Source organism: Macrotis lagotis, chromosome X, assembly GCF_037893015.1.
Source record: "Macrotis lagotis isolate mMagLag1 chromosome X, bilby.v1.9.chrom.fasta, whole genome shotgun sequence".
NCBI classification, from domain to species: Eukaryota; Metazoa; Chordata; class Mammalia; order Peramelemorphia; family Peramelidae; genus Macrotis; species Macrotis lagotis.
The window spans coordinates 190187915-190207553 of NC_133666.1; the positions used below are offsets into that span (position 1 = coordinate 190187915).

At 37.1% G+C, this 19639-nt stretch overlaps 1 protein-coding gene across 1 annotated transcript in view; it reads right to left on the reverse strand.

The window, feature by feature from the left end:
• Positions 1-19639, reverse strand: part of LOC141498924 (band 4.1-like protein 4B) — a 159597-nt gene that overhangs the window by 27630 nt on the left and 112328 nt on the right. Inside the window, 2 exon segments of the mRNA XM_074201961.1 lie at positions 799-909; positions 9022-9089. Of these exon segments, the coding sequence (XP_074058062.1) occupies positions 799-909; positions 9022-9089 (179 nt within the window).

The window sequence follows — 19639 nt, forward strand, 5'->3', positions numbered from 1 at the left end:
ATCCAAAAAGACTTGGTTTCAAGTTCTGTCTCTGACACACACGGGTTATGTGATCACTGGGCAGGTCATCTAGCCTCTCAGTGTTCTCTAGGTAATTCTAAGACTGTGTAGTTCTGCTTTGCTAGCATAAAAATAACCAGAATGCATAATACAGATGATTTGGAAGGAGGATATATATTCTATATAATCTTGTGCTTGAAAATTAGGCTATAACTCTCTTTCAGATCAAGTGTCAACCTGTATTTGTGAACCAAATTTCTTCACACAGGTGGTCTCCATACCAACAAAATCACAGACCCAGTCCCTAACTCTCTGATAGACCAACAAAATTTCCAAAGCTGGCTATGAAATCTCTCTGGAACTGATGTGCTGTTTCTGAGAATCAGTGGTGCAAAGTCAATAGAGAGAGATGGCCTTGGAGTCAGAAAAAAAATCTCTATTCAAATCCTGCATGGACAAGTCATTTAATTCCTCAGTGCCTCCAGAGTCCCAGGCAACTCTCTAAGGTTGTAAATGGCAGAATAGGAACAATCAGCATTGAACTGGTTAAAAAAAGAAAGAAGAAAGAGAGAGAGAGAGAGAAAGAGAGAGAGAGAGAAAGGAAGGAAGAAAGGAAGAAAGAAAGAAAGAAAAAGAAAGAAAGAAAGAAAGAAAGAAAGAAAGAAAGAAAGAAAGAAAGAAAGAAAGAAAGAAAGAAAGAAGTGCACACCAAGGAAATCAAAGGTCTTCTTCCCTTCTTTTCTTCCTCCCTCCCATCCACCCATTCCATACTCCAAAAACTTTCAGTGTAGAACTCACAAACTGTATTGTCTTGTTAATTTTCTCACTCTTGGAGGTTTAATTTCTTGCTTCTCTTGTTTTTCTGTAGCTGGTTGAGTAGTTTCCACTTTTATAGAAGGAACAGGACTTCTGGGAGAAAAAAAAAGCATATGGTAATGTTATTTTAGCTATTGTTTTCCTAACTAAGCCACACCTGAATATTCTAGCTAACTCAGTGAAATAGAAAGTTCATTTGTTTTACAGAATGTAAAATCTTTGAGGTCAGTTACTATTGAAGTTTGTCTTTGTATCTCTCCCCTGTGTATTTATACTTCTTCATCCTCCTCTGTCTCTTAGAATCCCTAGCATCCTTCATGGTGCCTGGAAAATAACAGATACTTAATAAATATTTTTTGATTGATTGATTCCCTGGGCATTCCACAGGATGGATAAGGCTGGGACTGAGATAGTCTATTCAGAGAAGTAGGAGGAAAATCAGGAGAGAGAAAATCCAGAGAGGAGAAAGTTTTCGGGAGAAAAAGATAATTGATAGTCAAAGAATATAAAGAGGTCAAAAAGGTATGAGAATTGAGAAAAGGATATCAGATTTGGGATTTATGAGTCCACTGATAAAGTTAGATAGAGTAGTTTCAGTTGAATGATGAGGTCAGAAGTCAGATTTAGTGAATTTAGAAGAGTATGAGAAGAGAGATTGTAAATGACACTCTTAGGGAATTTACCCATAAAAGGGAAGAGAGATATGCCAGTGATTCAAGTTCTTTGCTAGAGATGGAAAGCATAGGGAAACAGGGTGAAAAATAGCTATGAAATGAGTGAAGATGATGACTCCTAGCTCCATAGTTGAGGTACCTTTGCTCCTCCCAGGTTCAGTTTGGATGGTAGAGGACAACAGCGGCAGGGGTAACAATAGTAAGGGTGAAGATGAAAGTGCAGGTCCTGGGAATTCATACCTTGGTAGATTAACTCCCCTCAAGCATATTTATTCTTTCTTTGAATCCTGTGAAATTTGCTTTCTAAAATCTTCCCTTCCAAGATTGTTCCTTCCCTTCGTTATTCCTAATTAAGTGGTCATTTCTTTCTTACTGTTCAGAACCAGTTCCAGAAGAGGAGCTAGCTTTGTAGGTTCCTCCATCTTCTGAAGGATTTAATTATCATCAAATTAAGCCAATAATGTATGAGGTGTTTGTTTTTTGTTCCTGACAGCTTCATTAGCTGTCTGGGTAACTGAAGCCTTCTAAGCAACATACCCATGACTCTACTCCAGGCTCTTGTTTTGTTTCTCAAACTCCTCATAAACCTTCTCATTCTGTCAGTATAGTCATAGCATGATATCAGGATAATAATGCAAATTTTTTTCCTCCTTCCATTGATATTCACCTCATAGTCCTGGATAATTTAATTTATTTGGCCTTAGAGCTCTCATATCCTCAACCTGCTTTTTTCTTTCTTGACCATTTTTTTTTTGCAAGGCAATGGGTTTAAGGCCACATGGCTAGGTAATTATTGTCTGAGGTCGCATTTGAACTCAGGTACTCCTGACTCTAGGGCCTGTGCTCTATCCACGGTGCCACCTAGCCACCCCAGATTCATTCAGTCCTCTCCTCTTCACTCCACCCCAAACTTGTGAACAGAGAGCTCCACTGCAGGACAGAATTGACACACTCTATCCTTTATCCCCCCAACTTGTTGGACCATTTATAAGCCAATTGTTTGCATAAGGTTGTCCAAGGAGTCAACAAGAGAGAGAAGTGAACAAAAAAGATAGTTTTTCAGACTGTGGAATGAAGCATAGTTGGGTACTTTGATGATAGTTTGAGCTAATACTAGGACCCAAACTAACTGTCCCATTGATAAAACAAAACAAAAACTCTGCTCCAGCATTTGAATATATTACAGGTCAAAGAAACTATCAGCTGAATGGAAGGGTCATAGAAAGAAGAAAGGAGTAATAACAGTTGGTGATTTCTTTGCTCAAAGGCATAGAAGCAGTCATTTTTCAACTCGGTAACAACAGAGATCTGCTCTCATTCCAGGGCAGGTATCCAAGACTTAACAGAGAACCTCTTAAGGCATATTAAAATGGATAATAACTGCCCACTTGTGGGAACTCATGTAGGTACAATTGATAATTCTAGAAAGGAGTCTGAAAAGCATTGCCAACAATTACATTATCATGGGCAAGAAACTGAGAGACAGGATGCATTTTCCTCATTATTACTCAAAAAAGAGATGCAAAATAGAAAAATTTGAGAGATGAACTGCTGGTAGAGAAAGTAATATGAGAATGGGATTTTTCACTTCAGAATTCTGGCTTAAAATACAGGCATTCCAAATGTCTCAGGGCAGTATTGTACTTTAATGGCTAAGACTTTAGGGATTCCCTGCAAAGGGATGTCAAATTCTTGGCTAAGGATGAATGCACCTAACAAATTAAAGTTAAAAACTGCATTTTCTAGATGTCCCTCAGATTTAAGGAAATGAAGTTTTAAACTAAAAATGGTGAGTAAAGGAGAATGGATTTGGATATCCCCCTAGTTTGGATGCTACAAAGAAGGAAAACTAGCAGTTGAAATACCCAGAAGTTCTGTTATTATTGTTTGAGTCATTTTCAGTCATTTCTGATTCTTTCCCATTTAAGGTTTTCTTGGAAAAGATACTGAAGTGCTAATTCCTTCTCTGGCTCATTTTAGAGATGAGAAAACTGAGGAAAATAGGGCTAAATGACTTGCCCAAGGTCACACAGCTAGTAATTGTCTGAGACCTTCAGGAACATGAGTCTTCGTGACTCCAAGGGCTGGCACCCTATTTTTTTTTTTAGATTTTTTTTCAAGGCAATGGGGCTAAGTGGCTTGCCCAAGGCCACACAGCTAGGCAATTATTAAGTATCTGAGGTAGGATTTGAACCTCCTGACTCGAAGGCCAGTGCTCTATCCACTGTGCCACCTAGCCGCCCCCTGGCACCCTATTATTTAGCTGCCCAGAAATTCATAATAGTCAAAAGTCAAGAAAGGAGACTATAGTAAAATCTATATACAAATGCTCAGTGTTTAGAATCAATGATTTTTCACCAGGTTGTTCTTCTCTGGAGTTCTCCAGATCTTCTTTCTGGAAGATCATTTTAGTCCCAGAATTTACCCCTCAGAAGTATCCTTCTCATGGGTCTCTCCCTTTATTTGGATAACTCCTCCCAGAATCTCCATTTAAGGAGGGTGCCCAGGTCAGTCACCTCTGAACTTCTCACACTTCTCAGACTTTCCCACTATTTCCCAGATCAGTTTCTCTTCTCTCTCTAACCCTTTCCCCTGCAGTGTCTTTTTACAGCTATCCTTCCCACATTGCCAGGGTTAGGGACTCCTACAAACTGGAAAATTCACATAAAATTTTTTGGCCCTCCTTTTGTACCAGAGATGAAATCTGATTTTTTTTCCTCTTTTATGGGGGTATTTACAGCACCTTACTCTAAAATTTGGGTCATGAGTTCTGTGTTGTTTGCTGCCTTTCACATATCATCTGTGGCTTCTGCAAAATTTCCCCAAAAGTCCATTTAATTTCTTATGTCTGACAGGCAATACGGGGATGGGTAAAATCATAGTGAGGGAGGGATAACTATATATTGTCTTTTCCCTATTAGAAACTCCTTGAGAGGGGCATCTAGGTGGCACAGTGGATAGAATAACAGCCCTGGAGTCAGGAGTACCTGAGTTCAAATCCAACCTCAGACACTTAATTACCTAGCTGTACCACCTTGGGCAAGCCACTTAACCCCATTGCCTTGCAAAAACAAATAAAAAAAAGCTCCTTGAGGGCAGGAATTGTTTCTTTTTAATATTCCTAGTCTTAATAAATATTTGTTGTGTGACTGACAAGGCAACCAACAATAGGAACTGGAAGATATAAAGAAAAGAGACAAATTTGATCTCATAGGTATCTACAAACTTGGTGGGATATAATCTATGATTGTACCAAAGTTGCACATCCTGGATGAATCAAAGGCTGGAATTTGTTACCTGGGGAAATTTCAACAGTCTCAGATATGCAAATGATAATGCTCTCAAGCTAGAAAGTGAAGAGAAATCAAAAAGCTTCTTGATGAAAGTGAAAGAGGAGAGTGCAAAAAGCTGGCTTAAAGCTTAACATCAGGATAACTAAGATCTTGGCAATAGGTCCCATCACTTCCTGGCAAATGGAGGGAGAAGTAATGGAAGCAGCATTAGATTTTATATTCTTGAGCTCAAGGATCACTGCAGATGGCAACTGCTACCATGAAATTAAAAGAGGCTTGCTCCTTGGAAGAAAAGCTATTGCAAATCTGAACAGCATATTAAAAAGCAGACATTATCTTGCCAACAAAGGTCTATATAGTCAAAGCTATGGCTTTATGACTATGAGAATTGTACTACAACTAAAGTTGAGTTCCGCAGAATTGAAACTTTTGAACTATGGAGCTAGAGAAGACTTTGAGAGTCCCTTGGACAGTGAGAAGATCAAATCAATCGATGATTAAAAAAATTAATTCTGACTATTCATTGAAAGGTCAAATACTGAAGCTAAAGCTTAATACTTTGCTCAGATAATGAGAAGATGGAACTCACTGGAAAAGATCCTGACATTTAGAAAGAGTGAAGGCAAAGGAGCAGCTAGGTGGCATAGTGGATAAAGCACTGGCCCTGGAGTCAGGGTACCTGGGTTCAAATCTGGTCTCAGACACTTAATAATTACCTAGCTGTGTGGCCTTGGGCAAGCCACTTAACCCCAATTGCCTTGCAAAAAAAAAAAACCTAAAAAAAATAAAGAGTGAAGGCAAAAGGGAAAAGGGACAACAATGGATGAAATGGATAGCTAGTGCCATGGAAACAATGAACATAAAACTGGACAAATTTCTAGAGAGAGGGGAAGATAGAAGGGTTGTATGATCCACGGGGATCACATAGAATCAAGCACAACTGAACAACTGAAAAACAACTATGACTGTTATTCAAAAGAAATAGGATAAAGACAATTCTGAAGGACTTATTATGTTGAAAAAAATGCTATATATATCTCTCTCCAAAGAAAGAACCGAAAGATTATGATTGCAGATCGAAACATAATTTTTCTTTACTTTATTATTTTTAGTTTTTTTTGTCCATTTTCTTTCACAACATGACTAAACTGGAAATATATTTTGCATGACTGTACATGTATAGCACCAAATTGCTTGCCTTCTCAATGGTAGGGGAGGTAGAAAGAAAATTTGAAATTCAAAATTTTTTTTAATTTGTAAATTGTTTATACAATTGGAGAAAAATAAAAAAATACATTAAAAAAAGAAATAGGATAGGTAAAAGGGGAGGTAGGATAGCTACTGTTAATTAAGAAAGTATGATTCTGTAAGGAATTCCAAGAAATAGATGGAGAAGCATGACAAAGATTATTGAGTGAAAAATGAAACAATAGTGATTTTATCCCTGGAATATATATTATAGATTACTTGATCATAAAGAGAAATAGATTAAGAGTTTGAGAAACAGATGGTCTGGCCTAGAAGCATAATATAATATTGATTGGGTTAGTAAGACTTCAATGATCCATAGACATGCTAACTCTCTCTCTCTCTCTCTCTCTCTCTCTCTCTCTCTCTCTCTCTCTCTCTCTCTCTCTCTCTCTCCCCCTCCCCCCCATAATAACTGCTTGAAATACCTTTGTAATTTCATTCTTCAAGGGGTAGAGGAAGCACAAGAGGAGATTCTATCTTAGATCTGATTTTCACTAACAGGACATGTTGGTCTTTGCAGTAGAAATGAATGAGAGACCTGGTTGGGTGCGGGGATAAGGTCTCATCAAGAGTTTATAATAGAAAAGGAAAGGAAATCCAGGCTTACTGCAACATATACCAAAAACTTCAAGAAAGCAAAATTCAAATGAAACAAGATCATTAAGCTCTCATGGACTAAAATGTAAACAAGATGAGAGACATTCAAAAACAAAACTGAAGACACAAAGGGAAACAATTTCAATCAGTAGGAAAAAAATTATCTCTGAGGAGACCAATGTGAACACACAGGGAACTCACCAAACAACATAGACATAAAGAAAATTCAAAGAAGACAGAAGCAAGTACAGAAAATAGAGGATGAAAATAAGAGTGTGATGTGATTTTGTAAAATGGGTGTTAGATGTGTTAAAGTTTAGGATAATCTTAGGCTCAGGAGAGAAGCTAAGACCAATTAAAAAATCCGAATTTTTAGTCATATTGTGAGAAAAAGGAGGGTCAAAATTGGGAGAAAACCTTCCCATGGTTTGAATGGAACTATGATAATTGACAATAGAGAAAGGTTTCCTTCTCAGCTCTATTTTGTGTCTATTTTCTTTGCCAAGGAGAATGATCTTTGTACTGGAAAGAACCTTGGTCAGTCAGGAGAAGATGGAGAGTACTTAAAAGGGAGGATTGATTTAGAGCAAGGAATAGAAGGGGATTTGGGAAGATTCCTCTCTATTTTGTGATCTTGGGCTGGACCTACCAGAAAATTAGGAACAGAGAAACCAATTCAAGGTGGAAAAGAAATAGTTATGTATAAAAAGAATCTCAGGATCAAGTGAAGAATATGTTGATTTTAAATTTAGAAGAACTGGCTAATTGGGCAAAGAAAATGAGACTGATGATTCTAATGGCCACCCCCCATGCTTGGAATACTCTTTCTCATGGTTTTCCTGGATTCCTTCAAGTTCCTTCTAAAAATCTTACCTTCTACAGGCAGCATGTTCTGTCCTACTTACTGGCAGTGCTTTCCTTCTGTTGATAATATCTGTTTTTTTCTTGTATATAGCTTGTTTGTACATATCTATTTGCATGATTTCTTCCTCATTAGATTCTGAACTCCTGAGAGTAGGGACTATCTTTTGTCTTTCTTTGTTAATATAGTGCTTTAGTCACTATATTATATATTATAAATCTGTTTATTTACTGACTGATAATAGCCAATGGATGAAAAGGACAGCATGAAAACGGACAATCTATTTCCATATGAATTACCCCATGATGATAACTGTCATTTTCTTTTTTTTCTTTTTCTTTTTTTGGAAAAGCAAGTGGAGTTAAGTGATTTGCCCAAGGTCACACAGCTGGTGTCAAATTTGAACTCAGGTTTTCCTGTCTCCTGTACTGATGTGCTATTCACAACGCCACCTAATGGGCCCCACAATTTTCAAAGCAGATGTCTTCTGAAGATCCATCAGATCTTCCTTTTGGTCAACCATCAATTAGTCAGTTTATGTCTGAGGCCTCTAGAGGAACTCCAGATATCTGGAGATCTCTAAATGAGAAGCTTCCTTGCAAATCTTCCTTTTCACAGCCATTGGCTAATGCCAATCAGATCATTTGAGTCTATTCTTCAAGCCCACTGGAATTGTCTGAATTTTGTGTGTGTGTGTGTGTGTGTGTGACTGCTTTCTATCATAATATTCTAAGGATAGAAGGCTTCATTATGATTGCATTTCAACCTCTATGACTTTGGAAGTTAAATTCCTCTAGAGGACAATTGGGACTTAGGGAAAATTAATCTGCAAAAGGAAGAAGAAAGGGGGAAAAGAAAATCAGCGAACAACTCTAAGCACTGGCCAGTATTATGGGAATTTTTCTGTTCTATGTCATAATGACTGACCCTACCTAACAGATCATATTAAGCTTCCTGAAGGCTAATTGCTAAAATAATATTCCCTATGGTAGAGTCAACCATGGCTACCACTCTTAATACTAATGATCAACAGTACATTTTATTTCACTTGACCTAGAGTTTTTCCCTACATCCTTTGAATTCAAATAGTTGCAATTTTCTGCCACACTGATTTTTAAAATATTTATTTTATTTCAATTTATGGAATAAAACAAGTATTTTCATATCATAGTATAATAAAAAAGATATTGCATATAAAACTGTTATTATATACAACTTGCTATTCCTTTTAAAATTATGTAAATTTCTTTCCCCCTTCCCTTCTACCCTAGAGATGGCCATCATTAGATTTTATATATATATATAAAATATATTTCATAAATATATGGTTATTAATAATAGTCAGAATGACTTATTTGCTCAAAGTTGTTCTTAAAGCAGTATTGCTGTTATTGCATATACACTAGTTTTTTGAAAAAGAAATGCAACTGAGAATTTTGTTTAGAGACAGATGCTGAGGCTATACAGTAGGCTAAATGCTTCATTTAATAGGTTCTCCCCTTGCCCCTTCAACTATGAAGCAACAGACCTTACATTAGGATCCTGAAGAGTGGATTTCTTATTGACACTGGCAAAATCTGGTTCCTCTTTCACAACCTGTTAAAGAAAAGAGAAACTTTAGTGATGTGAATATCTGCATTCAAGAATATTGTAATGGCTAAGATTGTTGACATAAATGTACCATAAATATCAAGGCAATGTTTAAAAAAAAGCAATCATTAAGTGCCTAGTATATATTGTGTTGGGTACATATTAAGCATGGAGACAGCCTGCAAAGACCCAGAGATATGAGTGAAATTTAATGTCTGAAAAACACTAGGAAGGCTAATTTGGCTGGAATATATATGAAAGAGAATACTATGAAATAAGACTGAAAAGATAGATGATACTTGTCTATGAATGACTTTAAAGACCAAATTGAAGAGTCTATATTTGATCCTGGAGGTAATAGGAAGCCAGTGGAGTTTATTGAGAAGGGCAGTGACATGGTTGGTCCCACACTTTAGTAAAATTACTTTGGCAGTTGTATGGAGGATGGGTTGGAGGAAAGACAAGTCCAGGCAAGAGGTGACTGAACATGAATCAGGTGGTGGCCAAATAAGTAGAGTGCAGGGGGTCTAGTAGATGTAGAGGTAGAAAGGAAAGGATCTTGCAATTGATTGAATGTGAGAAGGGGAAGAGAGTGAAAACTCTGGCTCTTACAGCTATAAACTTAATATTGTAAAGAGAGTTTTCTGGACAACCAGTTGTGAGCCCTGAAAGAGTAAAAGGCTAGAATAAATGTCTTGTTATTTTTGCCAGATTATCACAGAACTATCATATGGGAATCAGTGAATTGAACTTCTTCATTAGACCAACAAGGATACTTAGGACCAGAGAAAGGAAGGGATTTGTCTATACTCACACACCTACCATATGCAAAATCCTGTAATCAAATCCAATGTGACTATCAGGGCAATGCCGTTTCACACTGTCCTTCCTAGCTTAGAAAACTAAATTCAAAGGGTAGGTTAAAAAAATTTACTTGGACCATTAGCTTCTTTTCTCCTCTCAATATTTTACAAGTCTATCAATAAGCAGTAAGATAAGAGGTGGCTAGGTGGCGCAGTAGATAGAGCATTGGCCCTGGAGTCAGGAGTACCTGGGTTCAAATCCGTCCTCAGACACTTAATAATTACCTAGCTATGTGGCCTTGAGCAAGCCACTTAACCCCATTGCCTTGAAAAAAAAAATCTAAAAAAAAAAGCAGTAAGATAAATCATTTAAATTTTATCATTTTTCTCTGATCTGCACTTCCATTGGTATGGGTGGTGTTGTTAACCAGAAATTACAGAAACCCAGAATTCCAAGAGTTAGGAAGAAATAGAAATCCTCTCTATAATATCCCCCCACCCAAACTAGTATGCCAGCCTCAGCTTGAAGTTTCTAGTGATGGAGATCCCACTATCTCCCAAGGCAATTCATTCTAAGGGGCTCCCTTATTTTGGCTATTCAAATGGATTTCCAAGGAAGACATTTTTTGAAAAAGTATTTACTAGATGAATGACACTGGGTAAGTCTACTCATCTTCTTCAGTTTGAGTTGCTTTGGCTTAGAACTGGAAAGGACTTTAAAGATCATCTCTAGGAATTCTTAATTTAGGGTTCATGAAATAATTTTAAAAAATATTTTGATAACCACATTTCATTCTTGATAAATTTCCCTTTTGATCCTATGTCTTTTATTTTTTGCATTGAAATTGTTATTTTGAGAAGGGATCCATAGGTTTTATCAGATTGTGGCCAAAAGGCTTAAGGAGCTCTAGGTCATATCTCTATCATTTTACAGATGAGAAAATTGTAATCCAGAGAGTTTGACTTGACTGAAATCAAGCAGACAGAAAGAAACAGAGTCCTTATTTGGATCTAAGTTTTCTGATTCTAAATGTAGTGCTTTCTTATGGGGATGATAAAACCTTTGCCTCTTTTATGGGATGTAAGAAAAGTGCTTTTTTAAAAATACCATAAATATGTGAACTTTTGTTATTTTGAGAAAAGAAAACAAAGAAATTGAATTGTGGGGGTCATTTAAAGTTTTGCAATGAACAAAAATCTTTTTTTTCTTTCCTTCTCACTTCCCTCTCCACCATTGAAAAGATAAATAAAAGTCCCTGAAATAAAAGTCCCTTCAAAATCGAGAAAAACAAATGTGATAATTTAAAGTTCATATCTTTGCCTTTGATGGTACCTTAGGCCTTGTACTAGTCTAGGACAGCATATAGCACACTGAAGGTGCTTAATATATTTGTGAATGTGAGCAGTTCTTACCCTTAGGGTAAGAAAGTAATCAAGCTTAAAGTATCTAGGGTAAAATTCAGGCTTATTATACCAAGACAATAAGGGTCTGAGAGTAGAGTCCATTTAAAAGTTAATAACCTATAATAACTCCTCAAGGCTACATTCTGTATTTTATGACCTCCCCAGACTTTCCATTTTAGCACTGCTCAGAGCCCTAGTCCTGCCCTTCCCAAGTTACCTGTAATCACCTACTATCACCTTCCCTTAAAGTAAGATAAGGACATAAGCAGAGAATGAAAACAATGCTGTGTTTTAGGATGCTATATAATGTTGTACAACAATGATGTTTTTGGTGGAGAGGAGGGAACAATGCAGTTTCTAAAGCATTCAAAGGTCATAGTATCGTAGATTTAGACCTGGAAGACTTTGAGTCTGAATCCAACTCCCTCATTTTACTTTTAAAGAAACAGGCACAGAGAGGTTAAATGACTTGCCTAAAGTCACACAGCTAGTAAATATGTGAAGTGGAATTTAAATCTAGGTCTTCCTGGTGCTAATCCCAATGCCCCATATACTTTATCACGCTGCCTCTGAGGGGGGGGAGGGATAATGAAAGAGTTATTTCTCATGCAAATGAAAAAAATTGCAAAAGAATTGAAAATGAATGTTGCAATAAATATGCAGTTTTTCGGTATCCAAAGAGTTTGTTGATGTTATTGTGTCTTTACAAAGACTTCTCTCCTATCCTTTTATTGTGTCTTTGGCAAGAGGGGGTTGCACCAAGGAGTCCAGCAGTGCCTTTAGTGAGTTGCCAAAGAGGATGCCAAAGAAGGGATATGAGAAGATGCTTTCTCCCCACACTGAAAGATTGATGGAGAATGAGGTAGGGATTTCCATTTTTGAGGAATAACATCTGTTAAGAAGTGGAATGGAAATGGTAGAAAGATATAAAGTCATAAATTCTGATCTGGAAGGAACCGGCAAATCATTGAATCTAATTTCTTCATTGCCTTCATCTTACAAATGAGGAAATACAGGCCCCGAGATTTTACATGATTAGGCACCTGATTTCCTACCTAGAATAAAAGGGAATGGCTCAAATATTGATTTATCAATTTGAGTATTTCAGAGTATTTGGTCAGAAAATAAATTTGCTTCTCGGATATAAAGGCCAGGTCTGAAAGCATGGGTCCAGTGGAAGCTGCCCTACAAAAGATATGTCCTGATATGAGACTAGGACCCTAAAATGGCAGGTAGAGGTTAAAGGGGAAAGGAACTCTGGGGGAAGTAGACATGGATGGAACTGAAATGGTATTGAGGGAACCATGGTTAACACAACTGCAATTCTTAATATAGATCAGGTCAGTCACTAGGTTCCCCAAATGAGAACTCTGAACAAAAACAGAAGGCACAGAAGTTTTTCTTGCTCCATCCTCATCTCTCCGAAGGAAAAGATAGAAGAGAACCCCACTGAGTATCAGGACTTTCTGGAACTCTTTAACCAGGAGCAGGCAGACCAACTGCCTTCAAACTGAAAATCTGGACAGCTTCCCCGACTTGCAATTTATTCTTTTATAAAATGAGAGGGCTTAAAATGATTTCTAAGATTCCTTTCAGTGCTTGTATTCTATGATTCTCTATTACATCTAAATGCTTCGGAGTCAACTTGTGTTACTGTTAGTGTTAAGGCCTTTAGGAAAGAACAAGCGATCTGGCCTCTGAGGAATTCCATAGGAATGAAATTTTTTAGAATGATTCCTACTCAGGTATGGGTTGGACTAGATTCCTATGTGACCTTGGGCAAGACACAACATCTAGGATCTTTAGTTCATAGGTTCATGGATTTTTTTAGAGTTGGGGGAACCTTCAAGACCATTGAATCCAACTTCCTCATTATACACATGAGATGTACTGAGAGTCACACAGCTAGTAAATGTCTGAGACAAGATATATAAACTCATGTATTTTTGACTCCAAGCCTGAGTTGTAAGATGAGAAGTGGTTTAGGTCACCTTCTAGTTCTAAATCTGGGACCCAATGTTTTCTTGGATCGCTTCCATCTCTGAGTTCCACATGAAGTTCTTTCCCCAGTGCACAGGAAAAAAAAAAACCTTTTTATTTCGAGTTTCAAAGATTGTGACACATTGCATCTCACAACAAGTTTCATTTTCTACCTTGGACTTAGTTCTGGTTCAAGGAGGCTACACGAACCCTCACTGCTTTCTGACCTTGGTCATGGATCTATCCACTTCTCTATGTTCATAGGTTGATGAGTCATTCCCTTTCCCAATTCTCAAGTAGCAATCCAAAGTTCTGCTTCAAAGCATTTTTTTGGACCAGACCTGTGATTTCATTAGTAGGAGAATTTGCTAGTGTGGAAACTTTTACCAATCCAGAATCTGTTTGGCAATTGAAAGTCTTAAAGAACTGCCTGATGCAGAGATGTCAAACGTGGCTCACAGGCCCACATAGTTCTTGAGTTTAGAGCAGGAGAAGAGAGACCTCTAGGCTTTTTATTCTCTTCAGTCTCAGTCTCTTGTTATTTGTTGGACCTCTGTTGTCTCAAGAGAAAAGATGAGTGATGTCAATCTCATTTCAGGTTGCTGAAGAGAAAATATCACTTTGGAAAGAAGTTGTCATGAGAGGAGCTGGAAGATTCCATCATGTCCCTGTCTTCAGCTTTGGGTGAGATATGGGACTCCTCTTCTTTCCTATCCTTCCTCTCCTCTCCTTTTCTCCCCTCCTTTCCTTTACCTCTGTCTCAGTCTTGAGCAGTTACCTCACTCTCAATGGGAGAACTCATTCACTCTATATTGTTTGATATATATTCTCTTATATATACTTTCTTGTTTTTACTCATGTCATGTTTCTTTGCTTATTTATGCTCACTGTCCAAGATAATGAACTGATGAAATACTTAAATGGGATGCTTATCTAGGTAATTGACTTTCTCCATTTACTGGTTTTCTCTCTTATGAATGTTTAGGTCAATATACTTTGAGTAGCTATAGATCTCTTTATAGACCTTCCATAGAGCTTAATGGAATCAGCACAATGCCATTCATACAATAGAACTTTTGGAGGACCTCACCATCAATAGGGAATCCTTCTTCCATTTAGATTCTCCTTGGAACATACTATCTAACAATGGTGAATAGCTTCAGAAAATCTGTATCTCTCTCTCTTTCATGAAAACATACACAACACTGAGAATTAAAAATCAATGAAAAAGTTCTATGATGTTTTCCTAACAGGGGATTTGACTATGTTTCTTTTTTTCTTTCTTTCTTTTTTTTTTTTTTTTTGGTTTCCACTAGTGGGGATGTAAAATGGTGATAAACCTACCAGATAAGCTCAGGATACTTATGTGTCAGAGAATTCTAAGATTGAAGGAGAAAAGACAATGGTCCCCTACTTGCAGGAAATGGTCTCCGTCTGACCATTCTGGCAGGTTTAAGGTGACCAGTTAGTATGTACCCATGAGGAAATTACCCTTCTCTTAGCAGAACCATATGGACAGAGATTCAAACTGAATGAGCTCTAGCCATCAAGTGAGCCTGTATTTTCTTAACAAATAAAGAAAAAACAATTGTTAATGGAGTACAACTTTAAGACTGCATATTATTCTCTCAAACCAAATAAGGTTTTTTGGGGGGGGTTGTATCAAAAAGTAATAATTATAATAAGCTTTTATATTCTCTACACTTCTTAGTCAATTGTGTAACTATGAAAACATGGTTTACTTTAGAAAGTCATCTTCAAAACCTTGCCTTTTGCCTTCCAGGTGTCATTGATACTGAGAATTACCATATGAATAAAATTCTATTCTTCTAATAGAGGGAAGGTAAAAATATTTCTAGAAAAGGAGATGTAATGATAGGAGGCAGCTGCCTTGTATTAGAGAAAAGTGCTTAACAATAACAAAAATAGCATTTCTATGTCACTTAATATGTGCCAGAAAACATCTGATTGTATAAAGGGCTTTGGAATCCCAGGGGACTGTTTGTATCTTTTAGTTTTCAATAGAATTCAACTCAATTCAACAAGCATTTATTGACTACTGATTATGTGGGAAGTGCTAAGTTCTTGAGAATGTATTAGATGTGGATAATTTTTTTTTGTTAACTTTTAAAATTCTAAACTTACCATGGTCAAAAGCAATTTGAACAAATACAATAAAATATTGTACATAAAAAAATTCTGAATTATTTTGCTGTTGTTTCAATCTTGTCTGATTTTATGACCCCATTTTGGGGGGTTTCTTGGCAAAAACACTGGAGTCGTTTGTCATTTCCTTCTTCAGTTTATTTTACATATGAAGAAACTGAGGCAAGTGTTTAAGTGACTTGTCCAGGGTCACACTAATAAAATATCTGAGGCTGCATTTGAACTCATGAAGGTGAATCTTCCTGATTCCAAGTCCAGTGCTCTATCCACTGTACCATTTAGCTGCCTCCTGAATTATTTACAATTTGTTTATATTATGTATATATGTATACATTAATTTTAACAATGTATCTAAAATGTCCTGTTTGCTTCCATGTACTTTTATGATGTCTTTTTTTCTGCATATTATGAAAGCAAAGTACAGGGAGGGTCTCAAATTTTATGGATAATTTAAATTAGGGCAAAAGACTGAGGTAAAATACAGTAGGCCTGTACACTTAAAAAAGTTGTCAGTTCTTAGACAAAACAACCTTTGTGCAAATGTTTGTATATACAATATTGGATTTATTAATTTTATATGACTAGTCAAGACAAAGGCTGTTTTATCTTTCTGATTTATAGTACCTTAACTCAAGGACCTGAAAGTCCTTGAAATTATATGGTATTAGCTATTATGCTATAGCATCATAAAAAGTATTATTAATTTGTTTGCCCTTTCTATTTTGCAATCATTTTGTTCTTGATTTGTATCTCTAAAGTATACCCTGTCAGAGAAGATAATTTCTAGACTTTTTTAGATGTATCTTCAGGAGATCACACAAGTTCTAGACTTCTTATATCAAAATGAGGGTACCCAGTTAATAAAGGAGGATCTCTTGATTAGGAAACTATCCTCAAAATGGCTGTTTGAGATACCTTACAAATATTATTTCTAATAGATATGATCACCATACACAAGCTGAAGTGACAATATATAACAAATGTATATTAATTTGAACAAAATGTTTCTATGTGCTTTTATGATTTTTTTCTTCTTTGTATTTTATTACAATTATTTCACATAGTTGTCATTGTGTATGTTGTTCTGATTTTGATTTCTTCATTCTTTATTTCTTTTATTTTTTCTAATCTAAATCTGTGATTTAATCAACACCAACAAAACTCTTTGCACCAAAGCAGACCCACATCTCTCCTGCAAATTAAAGCCTTTATAAGAAATGTTGAGCTGGCTGATTTTAGGGGAAAAAAAACCAAAAGATTTACATGAACTGATGGAAAGTGAAGTGAGTAGAAACAGAAAAATATTGTACATGGTAATAGCAATATTGTACAATTATCAACTGTGAATGTCTTGGCTATTCTTAGCAATACAATGGTGCAATGTAAAGTCTTAAAAGTTACCTGAGGCTCTTGGAAATTAAGAATTTAGTCAGGATCATTTAATCAATATATTTGTCAGGAGCAGAATCCTCCTAGCTCTAAGATATCTATCTTCTATACCATGCTGTCTCTCAAACCATGTCTTAGTTTTTTTGTTTGTTTGTTTGTTTGGGGTTTTTTTGCAAGGCAATGGGGTTAAGTGGCTTGCCCAAGGCCACACAGCTAGGTAATTATTAAGTGTCTGAGGCCGGATTTGAACTCAGGTACTCCTGACTCCAGGGCTGGTGCTCTATCCACTGAGCAACCTAGCTGCCCCCAAAACATGTCTTAGGAAATAATAATACTCCTTTGTATTGTTAGACCCTCATTTGTTTGGCCTTCTCTCCAATCACTGGGCAGGACTTGCTTCTAGTTTTTGCTAATATAAATAAAGTATCTACGAACATATTAGTATAGATGGATCATTTTTTGCTTTTTATAATTTGAGAATCTAGTCTTAGAAATGGGGATAATCTGTTTTGTAACTCTTAGTTTTCAAATAAAGGCTGGATGACCAACCATGTGTTGCTTAGTTTATAGGGATTATTCATGCTCTGGTATGGAATAGATTAGATATACACATGAGTCCTTTGCAACTTTGAGTTTCTGTGAGTCTGATTACATATTGGCATAATGTTTTTTAGAAATATTACACCAATTCATGACTCCAGCAACAGTATAACAGTGTGCCTATTACTCCACAGGGGAGGTAAAATTGAATTTTATCTTTTTTTAAATTATCTTTGCCAACTTAATGGGTTCCTTAAAGGCATTTTAATTTGTGTTGCTTTTGTAATGAAGTCTGAACAATTTTCAGATAGTTGTTGACAATTTGTGTTTCTTCTTTTGAGCATAAAATTCTATATACAAATCTTTTTTATGATTCAATTGGGAAATGGACTTACATAAATGAGTCAATTTTCTGTAGATTTTATTCTAGAATTTTATCAGATATTTTTATCATAAAGTTTTTTTCATTTTCTTCTTAACTCTTTATTCTGGATGGATGAATTGCTTTTGATTATGCAAAAAAAAACCATTTTTATACACTTAAATTGGTTTTGCTTCCTACTTTTTTACTTTTGTCAATAGAAAAAAATTATGCTCATTCCAGCTTTGATCAATCAAGTATATTATTCTCCTTTCTTCTAATTTTTTTTTTAGTTTTTTTCATGGCAAATGGGGTTGAGTGGCTTGCCCAAGGCCACATAGCTAGGCAATTATTAAGTGTCTGAGATCAGATTTGAACCCAGGTACTTCTGACTCCAGGGCCGGTGCTTTATCCACTGCGCCACCTAGCCGCCCCCTTTCTTCTAATTTTTAATATGTTTTAAAAATATTTAGCTCCTAAGTACCTAAAGTCAATGGAATTTATTGTACTTTATTGTGGGATAATTGACTTTAATTCATAACACTGCTGTTCTATTCTTACAATAATTTTTATTGAATAACAATTCCCTTGCCATGGTTCTGAAATTTTAGTTTAAGGTTAGGGATCTACTAAGTCAATCACCCATTCACCCCTGCTCTATTGAAAGAGACTAATATCCTGATACCTATTTTATGACAGTTTTATTTTGTATGAAATCTAATTGAGAAAAGTCCTGATTAATATAGAAATTCTTGGAAATCACTGCATGAAAAAGAGACTAGAATAGGATATATCATCATTTTGGTTAAAAATATTTGGTCATGCTTTTGGACATATATAAAACCAGCATGCTAATTGGCAATTGACAGCTTAGTGATGGTAGCTATAGGAGTCAAGCCCTTGAGAAGGCATCTCTTGTAGGGGAGGAGCAGAGTACTTCAGTCTCCTCCCTTCCCACAACTTTTGGTCAGGGAAGAATCCTGTGAGCTTTGAAGACTCTAGGACATTCTGAATTTCCCATTAATATTGTAGCAGCATATCAGGAGCAGATGACAAGTTCCTTGCATTATTGTTACATGAAGAACTATCGGGGGGCGGAGCCAAGATGGCGACAATAAGGGATCCAGTCTTAGGAGCTCTCTGATAAAATTCATCAGCTAAGGACTCTAACTAAACTTTCGAGAGACAGAACCCACAAAGGGACCCAGTGAGGCAGTTCTCTTACTCAAGGTAACCTGGAAAAGAGAAGAAAGGCTCTGCTCCCCGGAGTTGGAGGGGTGGCCCGCCAGAGCAAAAGAACTTCAGCCGCCCAGAGGCAGCCCCAGGGTGCTGAGAGCCGCTGAGCTTCGGGGGGAGCCTCCTGAGCTGCACCCCGGGAAGCACCGGGCACAAAGTGGGGGAACAGAGGTGGACCTCTGCCAGAGCCCAGCCCTCAGGGCACACAGCCAGCAGGTGGTCTTTCCTCAGCCCAGATCTGGAAACAGAAGCAGGCGGAACCGTAAGCAGGAGCCCCCAGGGCATGAGCCCATTGAGCTGAGGGAGGTGAGTGAAGAGAGAGAGAGACTGCAGAGCTCTGTCCTCTGCCCCTGGAACAGGACTCAGGGCTCTGACCACATTCAGATCCTGATCCCAGTCTAGGCCCCCCCATAGAACAACAGGGCCCCCCCACCTCGCCCCATGGCAGAGGGGGGTGCTTATGTTCATTCACAGACCAGGAAGGAGGACAGAACCTCACACACTGAGACCCTTGTGGGAGTGTCCCAAAAGCTCAGGAAGCACCCCCAAAAAACAGGCTTAGGCTGGGAAAATGAACAAGCAAAGAAACAAGAGGAAGACTATTGAGAAATATTTTGCAAATGAGCCCAAGAAGGATCAAAATACTCAGTCTGAAGATGAGGAAGCATAAGCTCCTG